Below are 24,610 nucleotides of genomic sequence, written 5' to 3' on the forward strand. Positions count from 1 at the left end.
GTAGGGTTCCATAAACCACTCCCACTAGAAGAGGATCAGGTAGGGTTCCATAAACCACTCCCACTAGAAGAGGATCAGGTAGGGTTCCATAAACCACTCCCACTAGAAGAGGATCAGGTAGGGTTCCATAGACCACTCCCACTAGAAGAGGATCAGGTAGGGTTCATAGACTACTCCCACTAGAAGAGGATCAGGTAGGGTTCATAGACCACTGACCACGCCCACTAGAAGAGGATCAGGTAGGGTTCATAGACCACTCCCACTAGAAGAGAATCAGGTAGGGTTCATAGACCACTGACCACTCCCACTAGAAGAGGCTCAGGTAGGGTTCCATAGACCACTCCCACTAGAAGAGGATCAGGTAGGGTTCCATAGACCACTCCCACTAGAAGAGGATCAGGTAGGGTTCCATAGACCACTCCCACTAGAAGAGGCTCAGGTAGGGTTCCATAGACCACTCCCACTAGAAGAGGATCAGGTAGGGTTCCATAGACCACTCCCACTAGAAGAGGATCAGGTAGGGTTCCATAGACCCCTCCCACTAGAAGAGGATCAGGTAGGGTTCCATAGACCCCTCCCACTAGAAGGGGATCAGGTAGGGTTCCATAGACCACTCCCACTAGAAGAGGATCAGGTGGGGTTCCATAGACCACTCCCACTAGAAGAGGATCAGGTAGGGTTCCATAGACCACTCCCACTAGAAGAGGATCAGGTAGGGTTCCATAGACCACTCCCACTAGAAGAGGATCAGGTAGGGTTCCATAGACCACTCCCAACACACCAATCTTGTTTTAAAAAATTGGAATAAAATTGGACGGGTGAAATGGTTCTTCTCAGAGCATATCCAACACTTCACACCATCCAAAAACCTCCCATGTTTGGCTTTACCATTATGTTCCACCCTTCCACACACACAGTCCTTGACAATGTGCAGGCTAAAAGTTTTGCATTGCTCAGCTAGCGTTTTCAATGCTACGCTTGACCTTTTCACTTCATCATGAGCATACTGTATATAAGTGTATAGAGACCATTTTTTCACTCCTTGATATACAGTGAAGTATTTGCCCTCTCTGATTCTCTCTATTTTGGCCCCCTCTTCCATGCAGAACTTCTTTAACTCAACAACATTTGTGGGTTTTCGAGCATGAACTGCTCGTTTTAGGTCCTGCCACAACTTCTCAAATCAGACTTAGGTCTGGACTAGGTCATTCAAAAACTTCAAAATGTGTCGTTTCATCCATTCTGATTTAGACTTGCTTGTGTGTTTTGGATCATTATCTTTCTGCATGACCCAGCTGCGCTTCAGCTTCAGCTCACAGACGGATGGCCTGACAATCTCCTGTAGAATTCTGATAGAGCAGAATTCATGGATAATTCAATGGCAAGTCATTCAGGTCCAGAGGCAGAAAAGCATCCCCAAACCATCACACTACCACCACCATGCTGGACCGTTGGTATGAGGTTCTTACTGTGGATGGAATGCAGTGTTTGAATTTTGCCAGACATAACGGGACCTACATCGTCCAAAATCGTCCACTTTGTCTGATCTGTCCATAGAACATTCTTCCAGGAGTCTTGACAATCATCCAGGTGCCCCCCCGAAGTCTATGCCCCTCTAGCCGAAGTCTATGCCCCTTGCCAGTGATTGGTCAAGAGTAGGGATTCTTGTCCTTCAACTTTAAGAAGACTCATTTTCAAGCACATTTTTTCATTTAGAAGTACTGCATCAAACATGGTAGTTACATGTAAAATTGAGCGATTAAGATCTCCTTTGCAAAAACGTCAAAATCGGAAAGGTTGCAAATACTTCTCATAGCACTGTACATTTCCTCGTGCACCTTTGAGTCTTCTGGTTGGGTCTAATTATATACTGCATGTATAACAGACCCAGTGCATTATAAATCCATAAATACAGTGGTGCAGCAGAAAGCCACAACAAATTTGCATGGCTAGACAGTCCAAGGATAGGTCAAGAAGGCTTGAGGCCTATACAATCAACAGACAACATCCCCAGTGAAAACAAAAAAAAACATCCAAGCTGTTGAAATCATATACGGTCCTTCAATAAGAACATTTCAGAGAACAATGTGTTGCAATTGCAGTCAGGGACCTTGTTATGAATGCAGCAGAGACAATTACAAGCCATTGATCGGCCCCTCCTGAACAGCTTTGAACTGCAACCAACAGCTCGCTGTGTGACGCCTTAAGAACAACACTTCCATCTACAGTAACTGATTTCTGTGGCCATTCACTTGTTCATTGAGGCAGTGCCATGAGGACAGGACAGAGTTAGATGGCCCTCTGGATGGTCTGTCCTCAGGCTACTGCCACCCTATCTGACAAGATCACATGTCTTTGTCAGGAATAAGGGTGTCTGAGAGGGCTGTAAACAACGGGAGTCAGGGAGTCATAGCACCAATAGTCAGTGTAATAGGCGAGTGATTACTTTGAAGATTGAGGAGAGATCTGGGAGGAGCGATAGAGACAGTGAGGGGGTAGTTCGCAGTAGCAGTTGTGTGAATTGGCCCTGTCAGGCAACTAGGGTGAGGGTAGGGGGGTGGCTGCTGAGGTGGAAGACTCCACCCCATTACATCCCATTCATCAAACCCCTCAGGGCTTCGCACTCAACAGCCGTACTTCCTGCCACCCAGGCAGGCGAGGGGGATGTGAAGAGAGGGAGCTTCACACCTCCAGGGAGCCCCTCGACACAGAGACACCCTCCCTGGCCAACTCCTTCCCTGGCGGTTACATAACAGGCAGCCGTGCCTACTTACCGCCCACCACCCACCAGCAGCTTCGCACTGTCCTCAAAGACAAAGACAGTTATATAGACTGAGATCCACTTATAGAGGGAGATCGATAGAGATGCACATAAGAGATGCACAAATAGAGATATATCGAGAGTGAGCCCATGGAAGTTGCATATCTAACTCAGACTGACAGGTCGGTGTATCCTACCTTCGGTCAGAATAGGTATGACAGTGAAGGGCGTGAGGTCGAAACGTTGGTACAAAATAAATAAATATGTTAGGCCTTTATTAGGCAACTTTGTGCAGTGGGCGGGGATTTCTGTTGCTTTATAATCCTATTGAACATTTCCTATTCCGCACCTGCAAAACAATCCCGACATGTAACTACTGAGGGTATTTTACTGTGATTCTGGTTCACCTCAGACAAACTGGAAAACCTAGATACTCCCGGTATTTGCATGGACAGAGGCGGCTCATGTGGTTCAATCTCCGTCACCAATGGTACGCCAGAGCTCCGAGGCTCTGTACAAATACTATAAGTGTTAATGGTGTTCTCTCCACCCCAACTAGCTGCACACAACCACACACACACACACACACACACACACACACACACACACACACACGGGAAAATCTTGAGCCCTCTCCCAAATGACACATTCAGAGAAGACGAAAGACAAGACAATGATGGCTAATTAGGCCAATTCCTGACAAAATATCTTGCAAATTGAAATGAAAATGGCCCCATTGTCCTCCTGCAGAAACCAAAGCCAAATCTTTTGACCAATACACAGTCCAATTACCCCGACCCTGAGGGTTATGGCACCACTTGTTCCTGAGCTGTACCAGAGTAGACTCTGAACTGTACTGTATGTTACTGCAAGTGTCATAATTCTCTTTTTTATTTAACCTTACAGTATTTTCTGTGAGGCTAGCAGTTTGCCCCTGTGTGTGTGAGAGAGAGAGAGAGAGAGATGGCAGAATAGAGGAGAGCTCATCTTCTGAGAGCTTTTTTCTGCCTGGCCTGCTGATCACTGCACTTTTCCTGCCAGCTCTGCCTCGCTCACACAGCCACTGAGGAACACCTTATCATAAAAACGGTTCCTGATGCAGATATAAAAACACCTGGTTGAGCCTTGAGCTTAAGTTCTAAATTCTTATTTACAATGACTGCATAGGAACAGTGGGTTAACAGCCTTGTTCAGTGGCAGAATGAGAGATTTTTTTACCTTGTCAGCTCAGGGATTCGATCCAGCAACCTTTCCGGTACTGGCCCAATGCTCTGACCACTAGGCTACTTGCCGCCCCACGGAGACAATATGCCTACATTTCATCTCAGGTTTTGTCATATTAAGTTTTGCATTGGAAGTTCCACCTCAGAGCATGACAACATTTTGGATGAGGTGTCATTAGAAGGGAGTCGGTCTGTGTGCATGACATGGCTGCTCGGCAATGCAGCGTTAGGATGACCTTCCTGTGGCCGAATCTCTATAGTAACCGCTTTCCTAACTAACCCGGCAGGCTATTGAGGAACAGGTCATTCATATTAATAACTCAGGATGCAACACAAGTTGTCTCCATTCCTTATTCACATCTGCCTTCTGGTGCTTCTTATAGCCAAGCTGTTATTTCTTGGTGGTGCTTTTATTTATAATAATTTCAGGACCTTTGGCTCTTCCCCTTGAAAAATATGTTGTAGTTTCTGTTAGGGTCTACTTGTTTAAAACAGAGCAGGGTCTCTCAGTGCTCTGTTTTCTGAGATATTGTCCACCTTAACCAATGGATCTTTGGAATTGTTATAATATAATGGCTTAAAATACAAAGAGAGATGTTTTTCTACAAAACCACCTGTGTGTAATGCATTATGGGTGCAGTAACGCATACACTAGGATCTTGTTGGGGGGGAAGGAGCTGTAATGAATGCTTATAGCATGTTTATGATGTTATATGTGTCCTCTGTGAAATATATTATCAATGTGTGTATAGTGTTTGTGCCATAAACATTGTACATATATAGGCCATAGAAAGTGTTACCAACCAAAGTGTTGGAATAAGGAAACTCCAGGATACTAGCGTTCTGGTTTGCATCATAATGCTCTTTTACAGACCACTAAAACCAACTAAAGGTCTCCATTTGGATTTAGAGAACAAACCAAAGTGTCATCAACTATTCAAGCTCAAGTCAGGGCCAAAAAGTAAAACCCAACAAAGGCACAAGTTCAGTAGGGACATAAAACCAACTGAACCACATCCAGCCAAGACCGACCTAGACAAGAAACTAACAAAAGCCTCCTCACAGCTTGGAGCTTGTCCGTGCCCTGGCCCATACCAGTCACCCTCCCTGTGCTAACAGATGAATGACCAGCCTGGAAACTACTTCAAAGGTGGGGTCCAAAATGGCTGCCAGGGGTGTATGTGTTCCTTCCTGGGTCGTAGTTACACACATGGTTCACATACTACACCACATGACACGGGTCCCGGGTAAGGGGCCAGGGGGAGTGGAGTGGCTTTGGGTTATTCCCATCAGGGAACGCAGGAAACGTGGGAATACGTGGGAATAAACTGTAATGGGGTCATATTATAGTTCCCTCTGCTGTATTTCCTTTCAGAAATGGTCCTTTAGACAAGCACTCTTAAAACCAGTCTTACCTCTACTATTGTGATAAACAATGCATGGACGGAACCCCCAAAACATCCACACGCCCCTCCGTATTTATTTGGACACCGAAGCTAAAACTTAACTACACTCTATACTCCAGTATTTTGGATTATCATAAATATCATACGTAAAAAAATGCTAACCTCCTGTTATTGGTAATGGTGAGAGGTTAGCATGTTTTGGGGGTGTGACCCCCATTCTCAATATAAATATCTAAGAGAATGGATGCTACCTGTTGTTAAGAAAAGTCAGAAAATGCAGCGTTGGTTATTGACTTTAATGAAGATAATAATGGTACATAAAATAACTGAATAGGAAAACAACAAACGAAATATTACAGCCTATCTGGTGACTACAACACAGAGACAGGAACAAACACCCACAAAATACAAAGCGCACTCAGGCTACCTAAATACGGTTCCCAATGGAGACAACAAGAATCACCTGACATGTTTTAGGCAGCCAAGCCTAACTAGACACACCCCTAATCATACACAATCCCAATTAATACAAACCCCAATTACAACATATAAACCCATGTCAATATAAACATATACCAAAAACACAAAATACAATGACCAAGGCGTGACAATGAGCTGTTAAGCATAGGTTTAAGAGTCCACATGTTTGATGTAGTTTGCAATGTTACTACTTTTATTGTAATTTCTCTCAAGTTGGTGAAAAATAGCTCTAAAAAGAAACAGTTTGTGTGCGTTTGTAGTTAGTCGCTCCTACTTGGAATGTTTCCAACGGAAGTCCTGATAGCAGTGTACACAGGGTCACAGAGCTGGCTGCTAGCCTTCAACATGATGACATCTACACCAGAAATGTAGGACGGAGGCGATAACTCACACACATTAAACAAGCTCTATTGACAACCGACTTGCCTCAGTAAAACAACCAAGAACACCTACACTACTAGAAAGCAGATATGCTTGTGTTCCGTTAAACAATATATTAAAATGTCAAGAAAATGTATATGCTTGTTGTGTTTTTAATAATAGTGATACTTGCCTCAGAAAAACTACAACCAAGAGCAACTACAGTATATATAGTTCCATGAGAAGAATAGTGATCTGTGTGTTGTGTTTGTGTAATATACACTAAACAAAAATATACAATGCAACAAGTATTGGTCCCATGTTTCATGAGCTGAAATAAAATCCCAGCAATGTTACACACACATAAAAAGCTTATTTCGCTCAAATGTTGTGCACAAATGTGTTTACATCTATGTTAGTGAGAATGTATCCTTTACCAAGATAATCCATCCATCTGACAGGTGTGGCATACCAAGAAGCCGATTAAACAGCATGATTATTACACAGATGCACCTTGTGCTGGGAACAATAAAAAGCCACTAAAAGTTCTGTCACACAATCCCACAGATGTCTCAAGTTGAAGGAGCATGCAATTGGCCATTTTCCCACTGATTAGTCCCATGTCAGATAGGCTACTCCGGTTATTTCGCTGTGCAACCGGTGAAATTCTGCCATTAACTCTGTATGCCATGGGCTCTCCAAACCTGTTCCTGCAGCTACCCAGCGCTTCATTTGAGAAATAAAGTTACATCTGTTCGGGAACATCGATAGTAACAGGTTCACAATGAAACATATTTCATTAAACTGTTGCCAGCCCCTCTCTCTGCACACTGGAGAAAGGATTGAAGGAGAGAAGGGAGGAGATGGAAATGCACAATGGTGAGATTCTGTAGTCAAAAGGTAATGTGTCAGCCTATTAATTATGAAAATACTGTATAAAAAATGCCCTATTACTAGGCTATTCAAAACCAAAGGCACTATAATGTTGGCGAACTGAATCTGTTTAATTTAAACTAGACCAATTATGTACCAAAGGTCTCTTAAATCAGTTTTTTGTATGTTTTTCTGCCTTCTGTAATATGTGGTAGGCTATACTTTGTATAAAAAGGCAAACATTTTCATTCAGAATTGTTTTCATATATAAGCCTATACATAAGCTCTAATATGCATGTAAAAGTTTTGAATTCATCGTCACCTTAGAAGGACTTCTCCATTTCGTTGTGTTAGGCCTTGAAATATCCACAATGACACATTTTTCCCCACTCAGTTTCAACCAGTTGTTGAAGTTTTCAAATTTATCAATCACAGTGAGGTGAGTTTTAAAAGCACATACTTCTATAGGATTTTTTTATTGCATTTGCAGATGTCAGACTGGTTATAGAGGGACAATAGAGCCCTGAGTACAAGGCCATCAACGACCTGATGATTGTAAGCAAGTTGGGTACTACTAACATGTCCAGAGTGCATAAAAAGGAGGTTACCATGATTCAACGGTTAAATTGAATTTTTCTGTGGTCATGAATGCCAGTGTGGCGGTAATGCAGTCACCGCAACAGCCCTATGCACAACTGAAGAATTTCTGCACAAACAGTCTCAGGGAAGCTCATTTGCGTGCTTGTTGTCCTCACCAGGGTCTTGACTGCAGTTCAGCATTGCAACTGAGGCAAATGCTCACCTTCGATGGCCACTGGCACGCTGGAGAAGTGTGCTCTTCACGGATTAATCCCGGTTTCAACTGTACAGGGCAGATGGTAGACCGCATGTATGGACCCGTGTGGGCGAATGGTTTGCGGATGTCAACGTTGTGAACAGAGTGCCCCATGGTGGCAGTGGGATTATGGTATGCGCACGCATAAACTACGGATAAAAACAATTGCATTTTATCGAGGCAATTTGAACGCACTGAGATACTGTGACGAGATCTGGAAGACCATCCACTGCTATTACCTCACGTTTCAGCATGACAATGCACAGCCACATGTCACAAGGATCTGTGATCAACTCCTGGAAGCTGAAAATGTCCTAGTTCTTCCATGGCCTGCATACTCACCAGACATGTCAGCCATTGAGTATGTTTGGGATACTCGATCGATGTGTATGACAGCGTGTTCCAGTTCCCGACAATATCCAGCAACTTCGCACAGCCAATGAAGAGTGGGACAACATTCTACAGGCCACAATCAACAGCCTGATCAACTCTATGTGAAGGAGATGTCGCTCTTCATGAGGGAAATGGTGGTCATGCCAGATACGGACTGCTTTTCTGATCCACGCACCTACAGTCTGTTTTTTAAATACATGCATTCCCAGTCATGTGATATCCATAGATTAGAGCCTAATGCATTTCAGTTGACTGATTTTTTTATATGAACTGTAACTCGGTAAAATCTTAGACATTTTTCCAAGTTGTGTTTATATTTTTGTTCAGTGTATTGTCATCTAATTCTATTTCAAATAGAAGAAAACATGAAAGCATGAAGAAAACAAAAGGTTGGGGATTATACCATATTATCAACACATTTAACCTAGAAACTATACCAAAAGACCAAATATGCCACATGATTTTGTCAGTATTGCAGAAACTGGAAGTCCTATTGGCTTTGTACTTTCTGGTGGAAAACAGATTCATCATTTCATGGCAATGTGACTGTCAATTTCCACTGAGACTTTCAAATGAGAGCAGACCTTTTCGGAAATCCGTGTGGCACACTCAACTGCACTGAGGTGTTAGTAATGCTGGCAGTGAAGGGCGCAATAAGACACTCCAAGAACATTACCCCTGAAAGAAACCCATTCACATCCTTCAACATAACTCATCAAAACAACTCCACCAGCTATTAATTGCCCTTTTGATGGCATGGCAGCACTCAAAACTGTCCACAAATGTCCTTGAGAAGTGACTATGCACAAGAACTGTGACATGGCCTTGTGCTAGAATTGCTATTTAAGAAATTCTATTTAATATCCCAGTTCCACAACCAGGCCTCCAACCTTTAAATAGACATTCCCAATTAGCTTTCAAGGAGTGGGAGATACAGACTTAGACTCCTGACTCCAATGTAATAACCAGCAGCAGGTTAGCCCATGCGGTCATGATACTACTCTACATTATGGACACCTCCCGTCTCGGTTTCCCTTATCCAGCATTTTCTAATCAAGGAGGAAACGTGGTGGGCCTTGAGGGAAAGGGAAGGAATGTCACGGTCTGAAGGTTCTCTTCAGAGAGGCTGAGTAAAGTAGAGCCCTGTGGTTCAGCCTAACCCCACAGCTACCCGCTACATGCCCATCCCCAACCTGTCTAGATCTCCACACAGTGAGACACGGAACTGCTGGCAGGCTTGGAGGCCTGGAACCTTTCACTCCCTCCGTCACTGCTTTCTAATCAGAGCCCCTTCCAGAGACCCTGTGTGTTTTTGTTTAACTATCCTTATGGGTACCAGAAGTCCTCACAAGGATAGCAAAACAAGGACAATTTGTACAAGTGAGGTTAGTTTTAGGTATATTTTTAGGGTTAGGGGTTAAGGTTAGATTTAGGATGGGAATCAATTATTTTGTCCCCACAAGGATAGCAATACAAAAATGTGTGTGTCTGTGTGTATGTTATTGACTGTATGTTTGTTTATGTGTAACTCTGTGTTGTTGTTTTTGTCACACTGCTTTGCTTTATCTTGGCCAGGTCACAGTTGTAAATGAGAACTTGTTCTCAACCGGTCTACCTGGTTAAATAAAGGTGAAATTAAAAATATAAAAATGACTGCTTTCCAACACCCCTTCCCTTCCTCTGTCAGTGGCCATCTGTTTGCAGGCCCTGCCTTGCAGGAGAGAGTACTTCAATGATGTGATCAGGACGGACAGAACACAGCCGGGTTGAGAAAACACAACAAATTATTTTGACCACTGCGAAACTTTGGCGACAAGGTAATTACAGGTGTCAAGTGAAGATCCATTACTGTTCTATTTGTTTATATAGAGCACAGAGAGATAGTGCCTAAAGGACAAGCCTTCTACAGAATTTCTAGAGGTACATTTCTCATCATGATGTATCACTGACAGTAATGTGACGATCACACTCACTTTGAATGGAGTAACACTCACTTTGAATGGAGTAACACAGAGCTCCTCTCCACATTCATTATGCTTCTAGTCCTGGTGTGATCAAATATTACCATAGACATGGAGTAGATGGAAACATGTCTCAAAAAAGCTTTACGTTTTTTTACAATTCCCCACAACTCTCTACAGTCAAAACCAGATTATAATTTTTCTTTTTATAAAAAATGTTTTTAAAAAAACTGTCCATCAATGAGAGAGAAAGCCTTTGTTCAACAAAACAATGGAGGACATTCTACTGTGGAGGGAGCATTGCATCACATTATTCACTAAGACCTATGCAGTAATGGCCTTGTGCAGAGAGTACCGAGGGGACGACAGAGCCACAGAGATACTGCATAGTGCACACAGGCAGCCCTACCACGACCTCACAGACACATTCGTGCCCTGTGATTGGCTTTGCCGCTTGGCACATCCCTGACAACTGTAGGGGTCTGAGGTCAGAAAGAATGTTGGAACTCATCTGAATAGGGATGAATGTAATGAGCATTTTGACGCCGTGAAATCGTATGGAGTAACGACGGGACAAAGGGGCTTTTGACACGGAGAGCAAGGCGTGTGCAATCGCCATATCAACTGCCACCCATGCATCTGTCAAGGCTTGGGGGAAAGGCTTACTGTACTCCCATATTCAATTATTCAAATGTTACAATAGGCTGGGCTCGATGGGAAAGAAAACGATTAAGGAGGATCTTTGACAGTTCTGTAAGATTCAACAGAGATGAATGGTCTTCATTTTCTTGTGTTCTCTCCAGGGAAACCAACATTGTGCTGCTAGGTTGGTCGATAGTCAGTTGCTGGCGTAGATCTAGTATTTTCTTCTCTAAAGTAAAAGTTAAAAGCAACAGCAGAGAACAGTTTGTAGAATGAGCCAATCCCCACAAGGGTGACAGGCATGATGGCTTCATCCACCTTACAGGTGTTCACTCCAATCTTTGTTGGTTCACATGTATGAAAGACTGGGGATGTGTGGCACTCTTCTACATCTCTTTGAAGAAAAAGGAAGCTTTGCAGTCACATTCTTAAGATCTTCCAGTCAACCCTATAGTAACGAGGTGCATTGTGGGTTTTGTTTTCCTCTTCCTTAAAACGAGAAAGAAAATGTGTCCATTTACAAAATAACATTTCAAATTCAAAACCATTGGTGTCAAAATAAATAGTCAAATGTCAGAGAAACAAAAACGAAAATTTCAACAGTCAGAGACGCATTGTACTTCCAGTGATCTAAAGATGACGGTATTTTGTTCCAGTTTGTGCTCCTCTCAGAGGTTGAATACATGGGAAACCCAACAAGCTGCAGGTTTATTTCAGGTTGTCCTAGTGTGGCAGGCAGATGTGTTGATACACCAGGCTTTACTTTGGTACAGATTTAGAGCCAGCAAACAGTCTCCCAGCTACTCTATAAACACAACATTCCACAATAAAACACTTCATAATAATAATAATAATAATAATAAATGCCATTTAGCGGACGCTTTTATCCAAAGCGACTTACAGTCATGTGTGCATACATTCTACGTATGGGTGGTCCCGGGAATTGAACCCACTACCCTGGCGTTACAAGCGCCATGCTCTACCAACTGAGCTACAGGTGCATCATAAGAGTTGCAGGTGGTTGACTGACTCTTTCACTCTACTCCCTTGTAAAATGACTGGTTCTATGATGACAAACTGAAATAGACTGGACTGGTTTTCTTTATACAATAGTAGCAGCAGTGCCTTGGCTTTGACAAGGATACTCCATACTGGTCAATACCTGTGGATGTCATATCCCACCGGTATCGAGAAAAAAAACTCCCACACATCTTATACTAGCCTCCATAATATCGATCCACCACCTAGCAGAGCTCCTGTGCAGAAAACACTCTAACTTCAATTTCCACTCAACGTTGTGGGCCTAAAACTGTTTTTTTTTGTGGATGACTGAAGGTTATTTGAGAGTGCAAAGTAAGTGAAAAGGAGAAACAGGTGCCTTAACTGGGGCACACAGACCACTGTGTCCATACTACCTGAGGAGAAACCAAATCCATAGGAGCATGCCTTACTGTTTAATTATCAGTCTGATGGGCACTGTGTCAACACTGTGAGAGCATTGAGAATGCAAACAGCACTTGCCATAAACCCATATAAATAATCGCCATCACTGAATATGACATCAGTTAGTCCTTTCATTCTCATTTCAAGGGTAGAGGAAAAATCAGCAAAAAGCAGAGACGCAACATCTTCACTACGTTCTTATGGGCCTCTAGAGAGGTTACGTTCACTATGGTAATTGACTAAAGGAGAGATGTGTTTAGGCAGGCTGCTTGTGCCAGAGGACAGCTTATGTTATGTGCCACACTCTGGCAGCAGGCTGGGCTCCCCTGTGTCTTCCTCTATCTTCTCAGTCTTCTCTCTCGCTCTCTCAGTCTCCTCTGTGTTGTCTCTTCTAGCATTTTCTGTACACAATGTGCCATTGTGCTGGACTCAATACTGAAGTGAGTGCAGGCTTGTTAGCCCATGCTCGAGATCCCCATATTGCATCACTACCTGGGGCAGCTGTGGCTTCAGGAGGTAAGGCCACCGGCCTGTCCTTGACATTGGTTAGTGTCTGGTTGAGTCCCTTGAAGCCAACGGGAGTTTGAAACAACAAGCAGAGGTCCATGAATAGTAATAATCTAAACAAATGATGAACAGATGTTATGATATAAACAGCAGCTTATTACAACACCCACAGGCGTCAGCTGTGTTTATTACTGTACAACTACACCATCTTAAGACACCTCATATACTTACACATTGAAAATCTGAGATTCTATCGAAGAAAGCTGGGTTAGTTTAACTCAAGACTGACAGTCAAATCTTTTCCAAACTGAACTGTAAAAGTTTAATGTAAAAACATAAATGAGGGTAACAATTACAACAGCCTTCATCACCAAATGAAAGGAGCCATGTTCCCAAGAGCAAGCCTTGTTTATGGAACACAACCCTGGTTCTCATTGGAATGACTGGCTAAATAGAACACAGAAATAATCGGCGAGGAGCTGCTTCTGTATCACACTGATCTACATTTTACTTTGACACTTTTCACAGCTAACCCAAAAGTGTTTTCTTCCTAAAGCAGGTGTGCCCTCATTCAAATCCGGCCTACCGGTAATACCATGGAGGCTATGCAGTGTGAATGACACTACTGTTTAAAAAAAAATAACAAGCCTCTCTTCCCAGCCTTTGACCTATAAAAATCTCAGTCACATCTGAGATTATGTATTTTATCTGAATGGCCAGTGTCCCCGCTCTTTAAAACAAATAAATTACACAGAGGGGATGTAATATCACCAACGTGCAATCATTGGACAATAAACAAGGCACGATCACGAATATCCTACCAAAAGTACATAAAAAAACTGTAATATCTTATGTTTCACGGAATCGTGGCTGAATGATGACATGGATATTCAGCTAGCGGGATATACGCTGCACCAGCAAGATAGAACAGCACACTCCGTAAAGACGATGGGGGGGCTGTCTGTGCATATTTGTAAACAACAGCTGGTGCACGAAATCTAAGGAAGTCTCTAGATTTTGCTCGCCTGAAGTAGAGTATCGTGTGATAAAATGCAAACACTAGTTGCCAAGAGAGTGTATTCAGCTATACTTTCATGGCTGTTTATTTACCACCACAGACAGATGCTAGCACTAAGACAGCAGTCAGTTAGCTGTATAAGGAAATAAGGAAACAGGAAATCGCTCACCCAGAGGCGGCGCTCCTAGTGGCCGGAGACTTTAATGCAGGGAAACTTGAATCAGTTCTACCTAATTTCTATCAACATGTTAAATGTGCAACCAAAAAAACTAAATGTGCAACTAAAAAAAATTATAGATCACCTGTACTCCACACACAGATGTGTACAAAGCTCTCTCGCCCTCCATTTGGTAAATCTATCCTCCTGATTCCGGCTTACAAGCAAAAATTAAAGCAGGAAGAACCAGTGACTCAGTCTACAAAAAAGTGGTCAGATGAAGCAGATGCTAAACTACAGGACTGTTTTGCTAGCACTGACAATAACATGTTCCGGGATTCTTCCGATGGCATTGAGGAGTAGTAAACCACTGGCTTTACCAATAAGTGTATCAAGGATGTCGTCCCCACAATGACTGTACGAACAAGAGGCCGGCCGATTATGATTTTTCAACGCCGATACCGATTATTGGAGGACCGAAAAATATTAAAATTGGATGATTTTTTAAATTTGTAATAATGACAATTACAACAATACTGAATTAACACTTATTTTAACTTAATATAAAACATCAATAAAATCAATTTAGCCTCAAATAAATCATGAAACATGTTCAATTTGGTTTAAATAATGCAAAAACAAAGTGTTGGAGAAGAAAGTAATATGTGCCATGTAAAAATGTGTGCCATGTAAAATAGCTAACGTTTAAATTCCTAGCTCAGAACACGAGAACATATGAAAGTTGGTGGTTCCTTTTAACATGAGACTTCAATATTCCAAGGTAAGAGGTTTTAGGTTGTAGTTAATATAGTATTTATAGGACTATTTCTCTCTATACCATTTGTATTTCATATACCTTTGACTATTGGATGTTCTTATAGGCACGATAGTATTGCCAGTGTAACAGTATAGCTTCCGTCCCCCTCCTCGCCCCTACCTGGGCTCGAACCAGGAACACAACGACAACAGCCACACTCAAAGCATCGTTACCCATCGCTCCACAAAAGCCTCGAAGCTTGCAGCGCAAGGGGAATAACTACTCAAAATCTAAAAGTGAGTGAAGTTTCAAACAGTATTAGCGCACACCCAGCTAGCCATTTCACATTGGTTACACCAGCCATTAGGCTAATAGGCTAGAAGTCATAAACAGCGCTGTGCTTGTGAAGAGCTGCTGGCAAAACGCACGAAAGTGCTGTTTGAATAAATGATTACAGGCCTGCTGCTGCTCAGTCAGACTTAATTATAACACACAGAAATACGAGCCTTAGGTCATTAATATGATAGAATCCGGAAACTATCATTTCGAAAACAAAACGTTTATTATTTCAGTGAAATTCGGAACCGTTCTGTATTTTATCTAACGGGTGGCATCCCTAAGTCTAAATATTCTTGTTACATTGCACAACCTTCAATGTATGTCATAATTATGTAAAATTTTGGCAAATTAGTTTGCAATGAGTCAGGCAGCCCAAACTGTTGCATATACCCTGACTCTGCGTGCGATGAACACAAGAGAAATGACCATTTCACCTGGTTAATATTGCCTACTAAACTGGATTAGTAGTTATAACTAGTAATTATGATTAATTGTTTTTTATAAGATAAGTTTAATGCTAGCTAGCAATTTCACTTGACTTCTACTGCATTCGCGTAACAGGCAGGCTACTCGTGGAGTGCAATGGTTAGAGCATTGGACTAGTTAACTGTGTGGTTGCAAGATTGGAACCCCTGAGCTGACAAGGTGGAAATCTGTTGTTCTGCCCCTGAACAAGGCAGTTAGCCCACAGTTCCTAGGCCGTCATTGAAAATAAGAATGTGTTCTTAACTAACTTGCATAGTTAATAGTTATTTTTTTTTAAACATTTCCGATTGTTATGAAAACTTGAAATCAGCGCTAATTAATCAGCCATTCCGATTAATCAGTCGACCTCTAGTACGAACATACCCCAAACAGAAGCCATGGATTACAAGCAACATTTGCACTGAGCTAAAGGGGAGAGCTGCCGCTTTCAAGGTCCGGGACTCTAAACTGAAAGCTTATACAAAACCCTCCAATGCCCTCCGGTTAACCATCAAACAGGCAAAACGTCAACACAGGGCTAAGATTGAATGTATTACACTGGCTCCGACGCTCGTCTTATGTGGCAGGGCTTGCAAACTATTACAGACTACAAAAGGGAAGCAGAGACGCGAGCTGCCCAGTGACACGAGCCTAAGAGACGAGCTAAATCACTTCTATGCTCGCTATCCAGGCAAGCAACACTGAGGTATGCATGAGAGCATCAGCTGTTCCAAATGACTGTGTGATCACGCTCTCCGTAGCTGACGTGAGTAAGACCTTCAAACAGGTCAACATTCACAAGGCTGCGGGGCCAGGCGGATTACCAGATCGTGTGCTCCGGGAATGTGCTGACCAACTGGCAGGTGTCTTCACTGACATATTCAACATGTTCCTGATTGAGTCTGTAATACCAACATGTTTCATCAGACCACCATAGTCCCTGTGCCCAAGAACACGAAGGCAACCTCCCTAAATGACTACAGACCCGTAGCACTCACGTCTGTAGCCATGAAGTGCTTTGAAAGGCTGGTAATGGCTCACATCAAACCCTAGACCCACTCCAATTTGCATACCACCCAAAACACATCCACAGATGATGCTCTCTCTATTGCAATCCACACTGTCCTTTCCCACCTGGACAAAAGGAATAGCTACGTGAGAATGCTATTCATTGACTACAGCTCAGCGTTCAACACCATAGTACCCTCAAAGCTCATCAATAAGCTAAGGATCCTGGAACTAAACACCTCCCTCTGCAACTGGATCCTAAACCTCCTGACGGGCCGCCCACACCTGCCACGCTGATCCTCAAGATTGGAGCCCCTCAGGGGTGCGTGCTCAGTCCCCTCCTGTTCTCCCTGTTCACTCATGACTGCATGGCCAGGCACAACTCCAACACCATCATTAAGTTTGTAGACAACAGTCGAAGGCCTGATCACCGACGAGACAGCCAATAGGGAGGAAGTCAGAGACCTGGCCGGGTGATGCCAGAATAACAACCTCTCCCTCAACATAACCAAGACTAAGGAGAGGATTGTGGACTAAAGAAAAAAAATAGGACCGAGCAGGTCCCCATTCTCATCGACGGGGCTGTAGTGGAGCAGGTTGAGAGCTTCAAGTTCCTTGCTGTCCACATCACCAACAAACTAGAAAGGTCCAAACACACCAAGACAGTCGTGAAGAGGGCACGACAAAGCCTATTCCCCCTCTAGAAACTAAAAAGATTTGGCATGGGTCCTCAGATCCCCAAAAGGTTCTACAGCTGCAACGTCGAGAGCATCCGGACTGGTTGCATCACTGCCGGGTATGGCAATTGCTCGGCCTCCAAACGCAAGGCACTACAGAGGGTGTCAAAGGAAGGCCCTAAAAATTGTCAAAGACCCCAAGCCACCCCAGTCATAGACTGTACTCTCTACAACCGCATGGCAAGCGGTAACAGAGTGACAAATCTAGGACAAAAAGGTTTCTCAACAGTTTTTACCCCCAAGCTATAAGACTCCTGAACAGGTAATCAAATGGCTACCTGGACTATTTGCATTGTGTGACCCCCCCCCGACCCCTCTTTACACTGCTGCTACTCTCTGTTTATCATATATGCATAGTCATGTACATACTACCTCAATTGGCCCGACCAACCAGTGCCTGTATATAGCCTCGCTGCGGTCATAGCCTCACTGCTGTTATTTATTTTTCACTGTCTTTTTACTGTTTCTATTATTTCATTACCTACCTATTGTTCACCTAATACATTTTTTGCACTGTTGGTTAGAGCCTGTAAGTAAGCATTTCACTGTAAGGTTGTATTCAGAGCACGTGACAAATAAACTTAGATTTGATTTGATATCATATCTTGCTTAATGATTATCAGCTTAATATTAGCATAATACGAATAATCAGTTAACTAAAGATACATTAAACAATGAATAAGTAATCTCCTCTTTTAATTGGATAAGAAACAAGGCCCAGAAGTCAAATGGAGGACATTTGAATGATCGACCGATCCGATTCAGATTCTACTGCACATGATTATCTCTCTGCCCTCCTGTAATACTGTAAGAGACAAGGAACCATTTGGTCATGTTTAGTTATTGATAACCAGAAACAGACCCAAATTCATCTTCTGCTTTGATCCTAACCCCTCCAAGAGACACACACAGGTTGGAGAGGTTAATGTTAAGTGTTCCATCTAAATCTATGTAACTTCTCTTACATAAGTGGTCAGGGTGGACCCTAGCATGGAATCTTTCACAGATACTTCCAATAAGAAGGCACATTTTGTTCTTCCCCTTGACAAGCTTGCTACTGTGCATACCCCGGTTCTCAAAGTCACATTCATAGCTCGTCATGTTCCACTACAGCAGAAAATGTGGCAATATTCAAGCAGTTATATCAGACAGTGAGCTGTAAACAAACAGGTTAAAACATTTATATTAAACAAAGGGTCATTATAAACCATGTCTTCTGCACTATATTGTTTGTATGACAGTCAAAAGCATTGGTTATTCTGTGTTTTCTAAAAATCAATAAAACATTGATCACCCACAACAAATAAACAAGCTCCTGCTGCTCCTTTGTCTCGGTTCTTCTGATTACAGTAAATTTGCTCGCTGAGACCAACTGTTGCCTGGCATATCAAACATTACTGTGAAGGGAGTGGTGAGAAGAGAAACCTCACCTAGTATTATCACTACTCCCGATGATCTGTCTCAAAGAATCGTTGGTGTTTTCCAACGGGTAAAACCCCTAACGATTCACACAGAAGAAGATATGTTCGACAGAGGCTGCATTTTTCTGTTGGCATAGAATTGTTATTCTCTCTCTAGTATTTTCAACTGAAGGCATGAGATCCATTGGTTTCTTAGCAACAGAGACTGCAATGATGCAAGATCGAAGGGGAACATGCAGTCCTACAGTACAGGTGAAGTCTAGTCGACTACACTAATGTCTCCTGTTGCAGCTCTTCCGGCTTTCTGCAATGGGGACATTAATAAGAGAGCTAAAACACACGGTATGTCAAATATGAATGCATCTAAAAATGGGGAGCTTGCTGAGAAAAATACAAATAGATGTTCATTGTTTTGGGGCATTGGTCTTGGTCATAAGGTACACTAAAACAAATACATAACTTGCCTTGCCTGGGGAAGAAAAATAACTGTCTTTCATTTCAGACATTCTTTTTTTGTACAATTGAACAATATAAAATCATAGGATTTTAAAAGGGGAAATGTTTTTTCCTAATTTGTGTCACACACACTCGGATCTGGCAGTGAACCAGAAAACTGCTCATCCTCATTAAAACAAATATTCTGCATTTTTTAAGAGGGCAACATAAAAGGCTCTAGTGTTTCCATATTCAGCCATTGCATAAAGCCTCGCATTCATTGACAAAATGATGCAATCATTTGCATCAGAACAAGTCGGTGCTATTCCTCAAAGCCTAAAAGGAGACTTATCTTAACACATCCATAACAAGTACTACAGGATCAACCCCAGTCACTGAAACAACACTGCTGTGTCAACCACGGTGAATGTTATGATGGTACGAGGCACAGGTCATAGACCTCATCACGTTCCCACACCAAGGGAACATATCTCATTCAGAACTAATGGCTCACGCCTGAGTAGAGCTGCTACTAAGAAGAAGTTTCTCAGAATCTCTTAAAACACGCCTTGAGAAAAAGGGAGGTCATTGTCTGCCATTTAAAGACGGCATAGTGAAGTAACTTGGAGGTTAAATCTGATGGAAACATGGTTCCAGTTGGTGAGAACACACAGAGTACCGAATCTAATATTTAATTATGTTAACTGCACCTCTACTCAATAGTTATCAAACCCATACAACTGCAAATACACTGGGTGTACAAAGGAACACCTTCCTAATATTGAGTTACACACACACGGTGTCCAACGCGTTCCACAGGGATGCTGGCCCGTGTTGACGCCAACGCTTCCCACAGTTGTGTCAACTTGGCTGGATGTCCTTTGGCTGGTGGAGCATTCTTGATACACATAGGATACTGTTGAGCGTGAAAAACTCAACAGCGTTGCAGTGCTTGACACAAACCGGTGTGTCGATCACCTACCACAATGCCCCATTCAAAGACACATTTTTTGTCTTGCCCAATCACCCTCTGAATGGCACACCTACACAATCCATGTCTCAATTGTCTTGAGGATTAAAAATGATTCTTTAACCGGTCTCTTAAAGTGGCTTTAACAAGTGACATCAATAAGGGATCACAGCTTTCACCTGGTCAGTCTCATGGAAAGAGCAGCTGTTCTTAATGTTTTGTATACTCAATATAGAGTATGCATCATTCTAGCAAGTCAGCATAATGGTACAGATATTGATTTCTGTGTAGGTTAGACAACCCAACCTATTCTACCTTTTCCCTTGCAGCTCTGTTGATACGTTTATACCTGTGAATAACAGTGTTGCTCCAATGCATTTGTTATATTAGAGCTCCAGAGTGGCGCAGCGGTCTAAGGCACTGCATATCACTACAGTCCCTGGTTCGAATCCAGGCTGTATCACATCCGGCCGTGATTGAGAGTCCCATAGGGCGGCACACAATTGGCACAGCATCATAGGGGTTTGGTGGTCATTGTAAATGGGCACTTCACTGGTCTAGGGCACTGCATCACAGCGTCCCCTCTGCTTTGAACTCTGACTACTTTTCCTTTCAGTCTCCTATGCAAGTAACAAAATACATGGGTAAACACTTGATGTTAGCACAAGACTTTCCCGCCACTAAGACCAGCTCTTTATCTTAAATCCTTAAACATGAGTGTGAGAATTCATCTCTAAATCCAAATGAGGATTTAAGTCAATGAGCCGAATTTAAACCTTTGGAAATGGATAGAGTGGTGGTGGAAACATGCATTAGATCAAGGTGTCTCGCCAGAGCTTAAAGTGTGATGTACAGAATCTAAACCACTATGTCACAGGTGATGCAGAGTACAGGTTGAGTGGCATCTTTTAACAAATGGGTGTTCTTACTGTTAGGTTATATGGGATACTGCTTGGTATTTGAGAGAAATAATGTGTGCTGCAGTGAGGCGTCTTTATGCAAATCTGTAGGCTACTGAACTCAGATTGCAATGTACAGCAAATCAATGCATATCTATGCATGTTTTTGTTGTTACTCAGCTGTGAAGTATATTTCCCCTGTGAAGGCCTACTGTGCCATAAGCACTACTAGTAGGGCATATTCTATAATGTGCCAATAGAAGAAGTAATAAAATAAGAAACGCACAAAGAAATGGTGTTTCAACACAGGAGCACTGAGCAAGGGTTTTCTATTCACCTCGCATGACATCAGAAAATTCAGGCATATGGAATATTAATTTATCTGCTTGTATCATAGATTACAGTAGGCTAGCCCTTGCATGATGAATGATGAATGATTGTATTTGCAATGTTATTTCCTAAACTCATCCTAGGACTTTCCTGCCCTGAGCCTCACAGAAAGTGAGATTGTTGTCACCAAACAATGAGCTGAAGACTACCTCCATGGAGACCATGTTGCCATTGCCCATCAGAGGAGATGACCGACTTCGGGGTTACATTGCAAGTTGCCTACTTGTGACAATTGCTGAGAACCACACTAGCTTTTTATCCCTCCTACTCACCTTCAATAGAGATCACATGTTCTCGGATCTGGTTCTGCAGGGCCATGTCGTCGATGCGTTCGATCAGGTCGTAGATTGAGTAAATGTTCGGGTGGACCGATTCGAACCGATGGATCTCAGCCCGGATGGCTGCCGAGTTGGACAAAACAAACTGCTGGTTGCCTTGTTGGCCGGCCTGGGAAGCCTGTCCTGATACTGTCCCCGAACCGAACTGACCCTGCCCGGAGCCTCCGGATGATCCTGATCCGAACTGGGACGGGATGGACTGGGGTACTGGTACAGGAACGGGCGCTGGGACCGTGCCTGGGGTGGGCATGGCTGGTTGAGACTGCTGCGCGATACCGGATACCGACCCCGATTGGAAATTCATCTTGGTTTGAACAAGTAAGTCTTTACAATAGGAAAACAAATGAATAGACCCCTATTCTAGGAGTTAAAAACGATGTGATCAAAAGAATTCCGCGGGAACTAGCAAATTGTCTGAAAACGAGATTGCACAGACGCATCAATAGTTGGTCACCAATTGCAACAAAACGCGGTTCTTATTCATACTATCAAAACTTGAATGTGGTTCATTTTCCGTTATAAACTATAGGCTACTGGGCGCTTTCGCTTTGGCCGTGTCCTGCCCTTTTCCGGAGATCACAAACCGCAATGCCTACCACTAGACACTCCTTTTCTGGGCTATTCGGTCCCTTTTAACGGTTTAATTAATCGAACGGTTCTTTGTCTGCTCTGTCAAAAGCATACAATGGGCTCGGCTTCGGCAAGGCGCCCGGGTCCAACGACCGACTAAATGTGTTGTTTCTGCGTTGAAATGAAATCGCGTTGATTCCTCTTTGGTCCAAGTGGTCCCTGCCTAGCGCCCACCTCCGCATTTTGTAACGTCACATATCACGTAAATGTACTTGAGGTGGGGGAGGGAGTAATTCGATTGGATGATTATGTGGAGGAAGAATAAAGCAGTGCTCATCATTTTAATGACATAGCCTATCTGACAGTTATGCAACCAAATAATTTGGATGATAAGAGAAAATAATTACTCAGATACGTTTTATGTAGGTTACTTTATTGACGTATTCCCTTTTACCCCCTCCCCAATAGGAGACACACGGTCAGTCGCTCTGGTGTGTGTCCTCTCTTATGGTTTACCTAAAAAGCAACATTGAGGGGGGAGCTATGTGTCTCTTCAACATCCTTCATCATGTCATCATGTTCAGGGAAATCTTTTCAGCTTTATACCAAACAATCAACACTATTTTGACCTATACAATGTACAACCGAATGTGACATTTAGCCAATTTCTGCTTTCATACATTGAATTCAGACTATTCTCTGAGGGGGACCCCATCCTCTGATTCTTATCCTTGGATTCGTTTCCTTCTATAAGGAAATGTGTGCAGTGTTTGAGTTAAAAAGCCGACAGAGCACCATTCAGCCAATTAGGTTGAAAAGTAGCCTTTTAAAATACATCATGGCCGATCTTCAAATAGACATGAATATTATGTAGAAGACATAACTTCTGAATGCATCAATCAAATGTAAATATCACTTCTCAAACAAGCAACATAAATGTAATGCATTTCTCAACATAACCAAAGATAAGCCATCACCATGGTAGCATAGTGAGGCATTAGTTATCCTTAATTAGAAGGTACTCCAAGTGAAGAGAAGAAGCCATCTACTGGTCTGGCTGTACAACAGCCATTCTGCAGTGGTGTGGTGTGAGAGTCTGGATACAAAATCATTCAGACTAATGTGACTAGAGGAGATTCCAGACAAACACTAAAATAACCCCTTGTGGGAAAACAGAGAAATTTGTATTCAGCATCACATTGCATGTTTTGTAGAATGAGCTCTGGTGAAAAACCTTTTCTGCAAATAAAGTACATAGGCTCATCCTTCTGGGTTATACTTGGCATTAGTAACGCTGAAATTACTAGTCACAACACAATGGTATAGAGAATGTTGCTACATTGCCATCATCGCAGTCCCAGTTTCAACATAGTTTCATTAGATGAGATTCATAAAATGTTATGTAATGAAATAATGCGTCTACCCCTCTGGTAGATGTACAATACAGGAATGAAATAGTCTGCATGCAGTACATACGAAAGGATTCAGACCCCTTGACTTTTTCCACATTTTGTTACATGAAAGCCTTATTCTAAAACGTATTAAATATTTTTTTTACCTTCATAAATCTACAGATTTAAAAAAAATATATAATAATAATTTTAAACTAGGTAAGTAATTTAAGAACACATTCTTATTTACAATGACAGCCTACCCCAGCCAAAACCGGTCTACGCTGGGCCAAATGTGCACTGCCTTATTTGACTCTCAATCACAGCCGGATGTGATGCAGCCTGGATTCAGCCTGAACCAGAGACTGCAGTGAGACCTCTTGTACTGAGATGTAGTGCCTTAGACTGCTGCACCACTCTGGAGCCCCATAATGACAATACCCCATAATGACAAAGCAAAAACAGGTTTTCTGAAGAAAAAAAAATTAAAAAACAACTGAAATATTTACATAAGTATTCAGACCTTTTACTCAGTACTTTGTTGAAAAACTTTTGGGTATGATGCTACAAGCTTGGAACACCTGTATTTGGGGAGTTTCTCCCATTCTTCTCTGCAGATCCTCTCAAGCTCTGTCAGGTTGGATGGGGAGCGTTGCTTCACAGCTATTTTCAGGTCTCTCCAGAGATGTTCAATCAGGTTCAAGACCGGGCTCTGGCTGGGCCACTCAAGGGGATTCAGAGACTTGTCCCGAAGCCACTCCTGTGTTGTCTTGGCTGTGTGCTTAGGGTCATTGTCCTGTTGGAAGGTGAACCTTTGACCCAGTCTGAGGT

General features: G+C 42.6%; 1 protein-coding gene across 1 annotated transcript in view; it reads right to left on the bottom strand.

Annotated features, from left to right (window-relative positions):
* LOC118401968 (arf-GAP with GTPase, ANK repeat and PH domain-containing protein 3-like) overlaps positions 1 to 22,610 on the bottom strand; it is a 394,943-nt gene extending 372,333 nt beyond the window's left edge. The window contains exon 1 of the mRNA XM_035799697.2: positions 21,753 to 22,610. Within this exon, the coding sequence (XP_035655590.1) occupies positions 21,753 to 22,122 (370 nt within the window). The 5' untranslated portion in view covers positions 22,123 to 22,610. The remainder of the gene's footprint in view (positions 1 to 21,752) is intronic.
* Between the last annotated feature and the right edge of the window lie 2,000 nt (positions 22,611 to 24,610).

This window comes from Oncorhynchus keta, chromosome 23 (assembly GCF_023373465.1).
Source record: "Oncorhynchus keta strain PuntledgeMale-10-30-2019 chromosome 23, Oket_V2, whole genome shotgun sequence".
NCBI classification, from domain to species: Eukaryota; Metazoa; Chordata; class Actinopteri; order Salmoniformes; family Salmonidae; genus Oncorhynchus; species Oncorhynchus keta.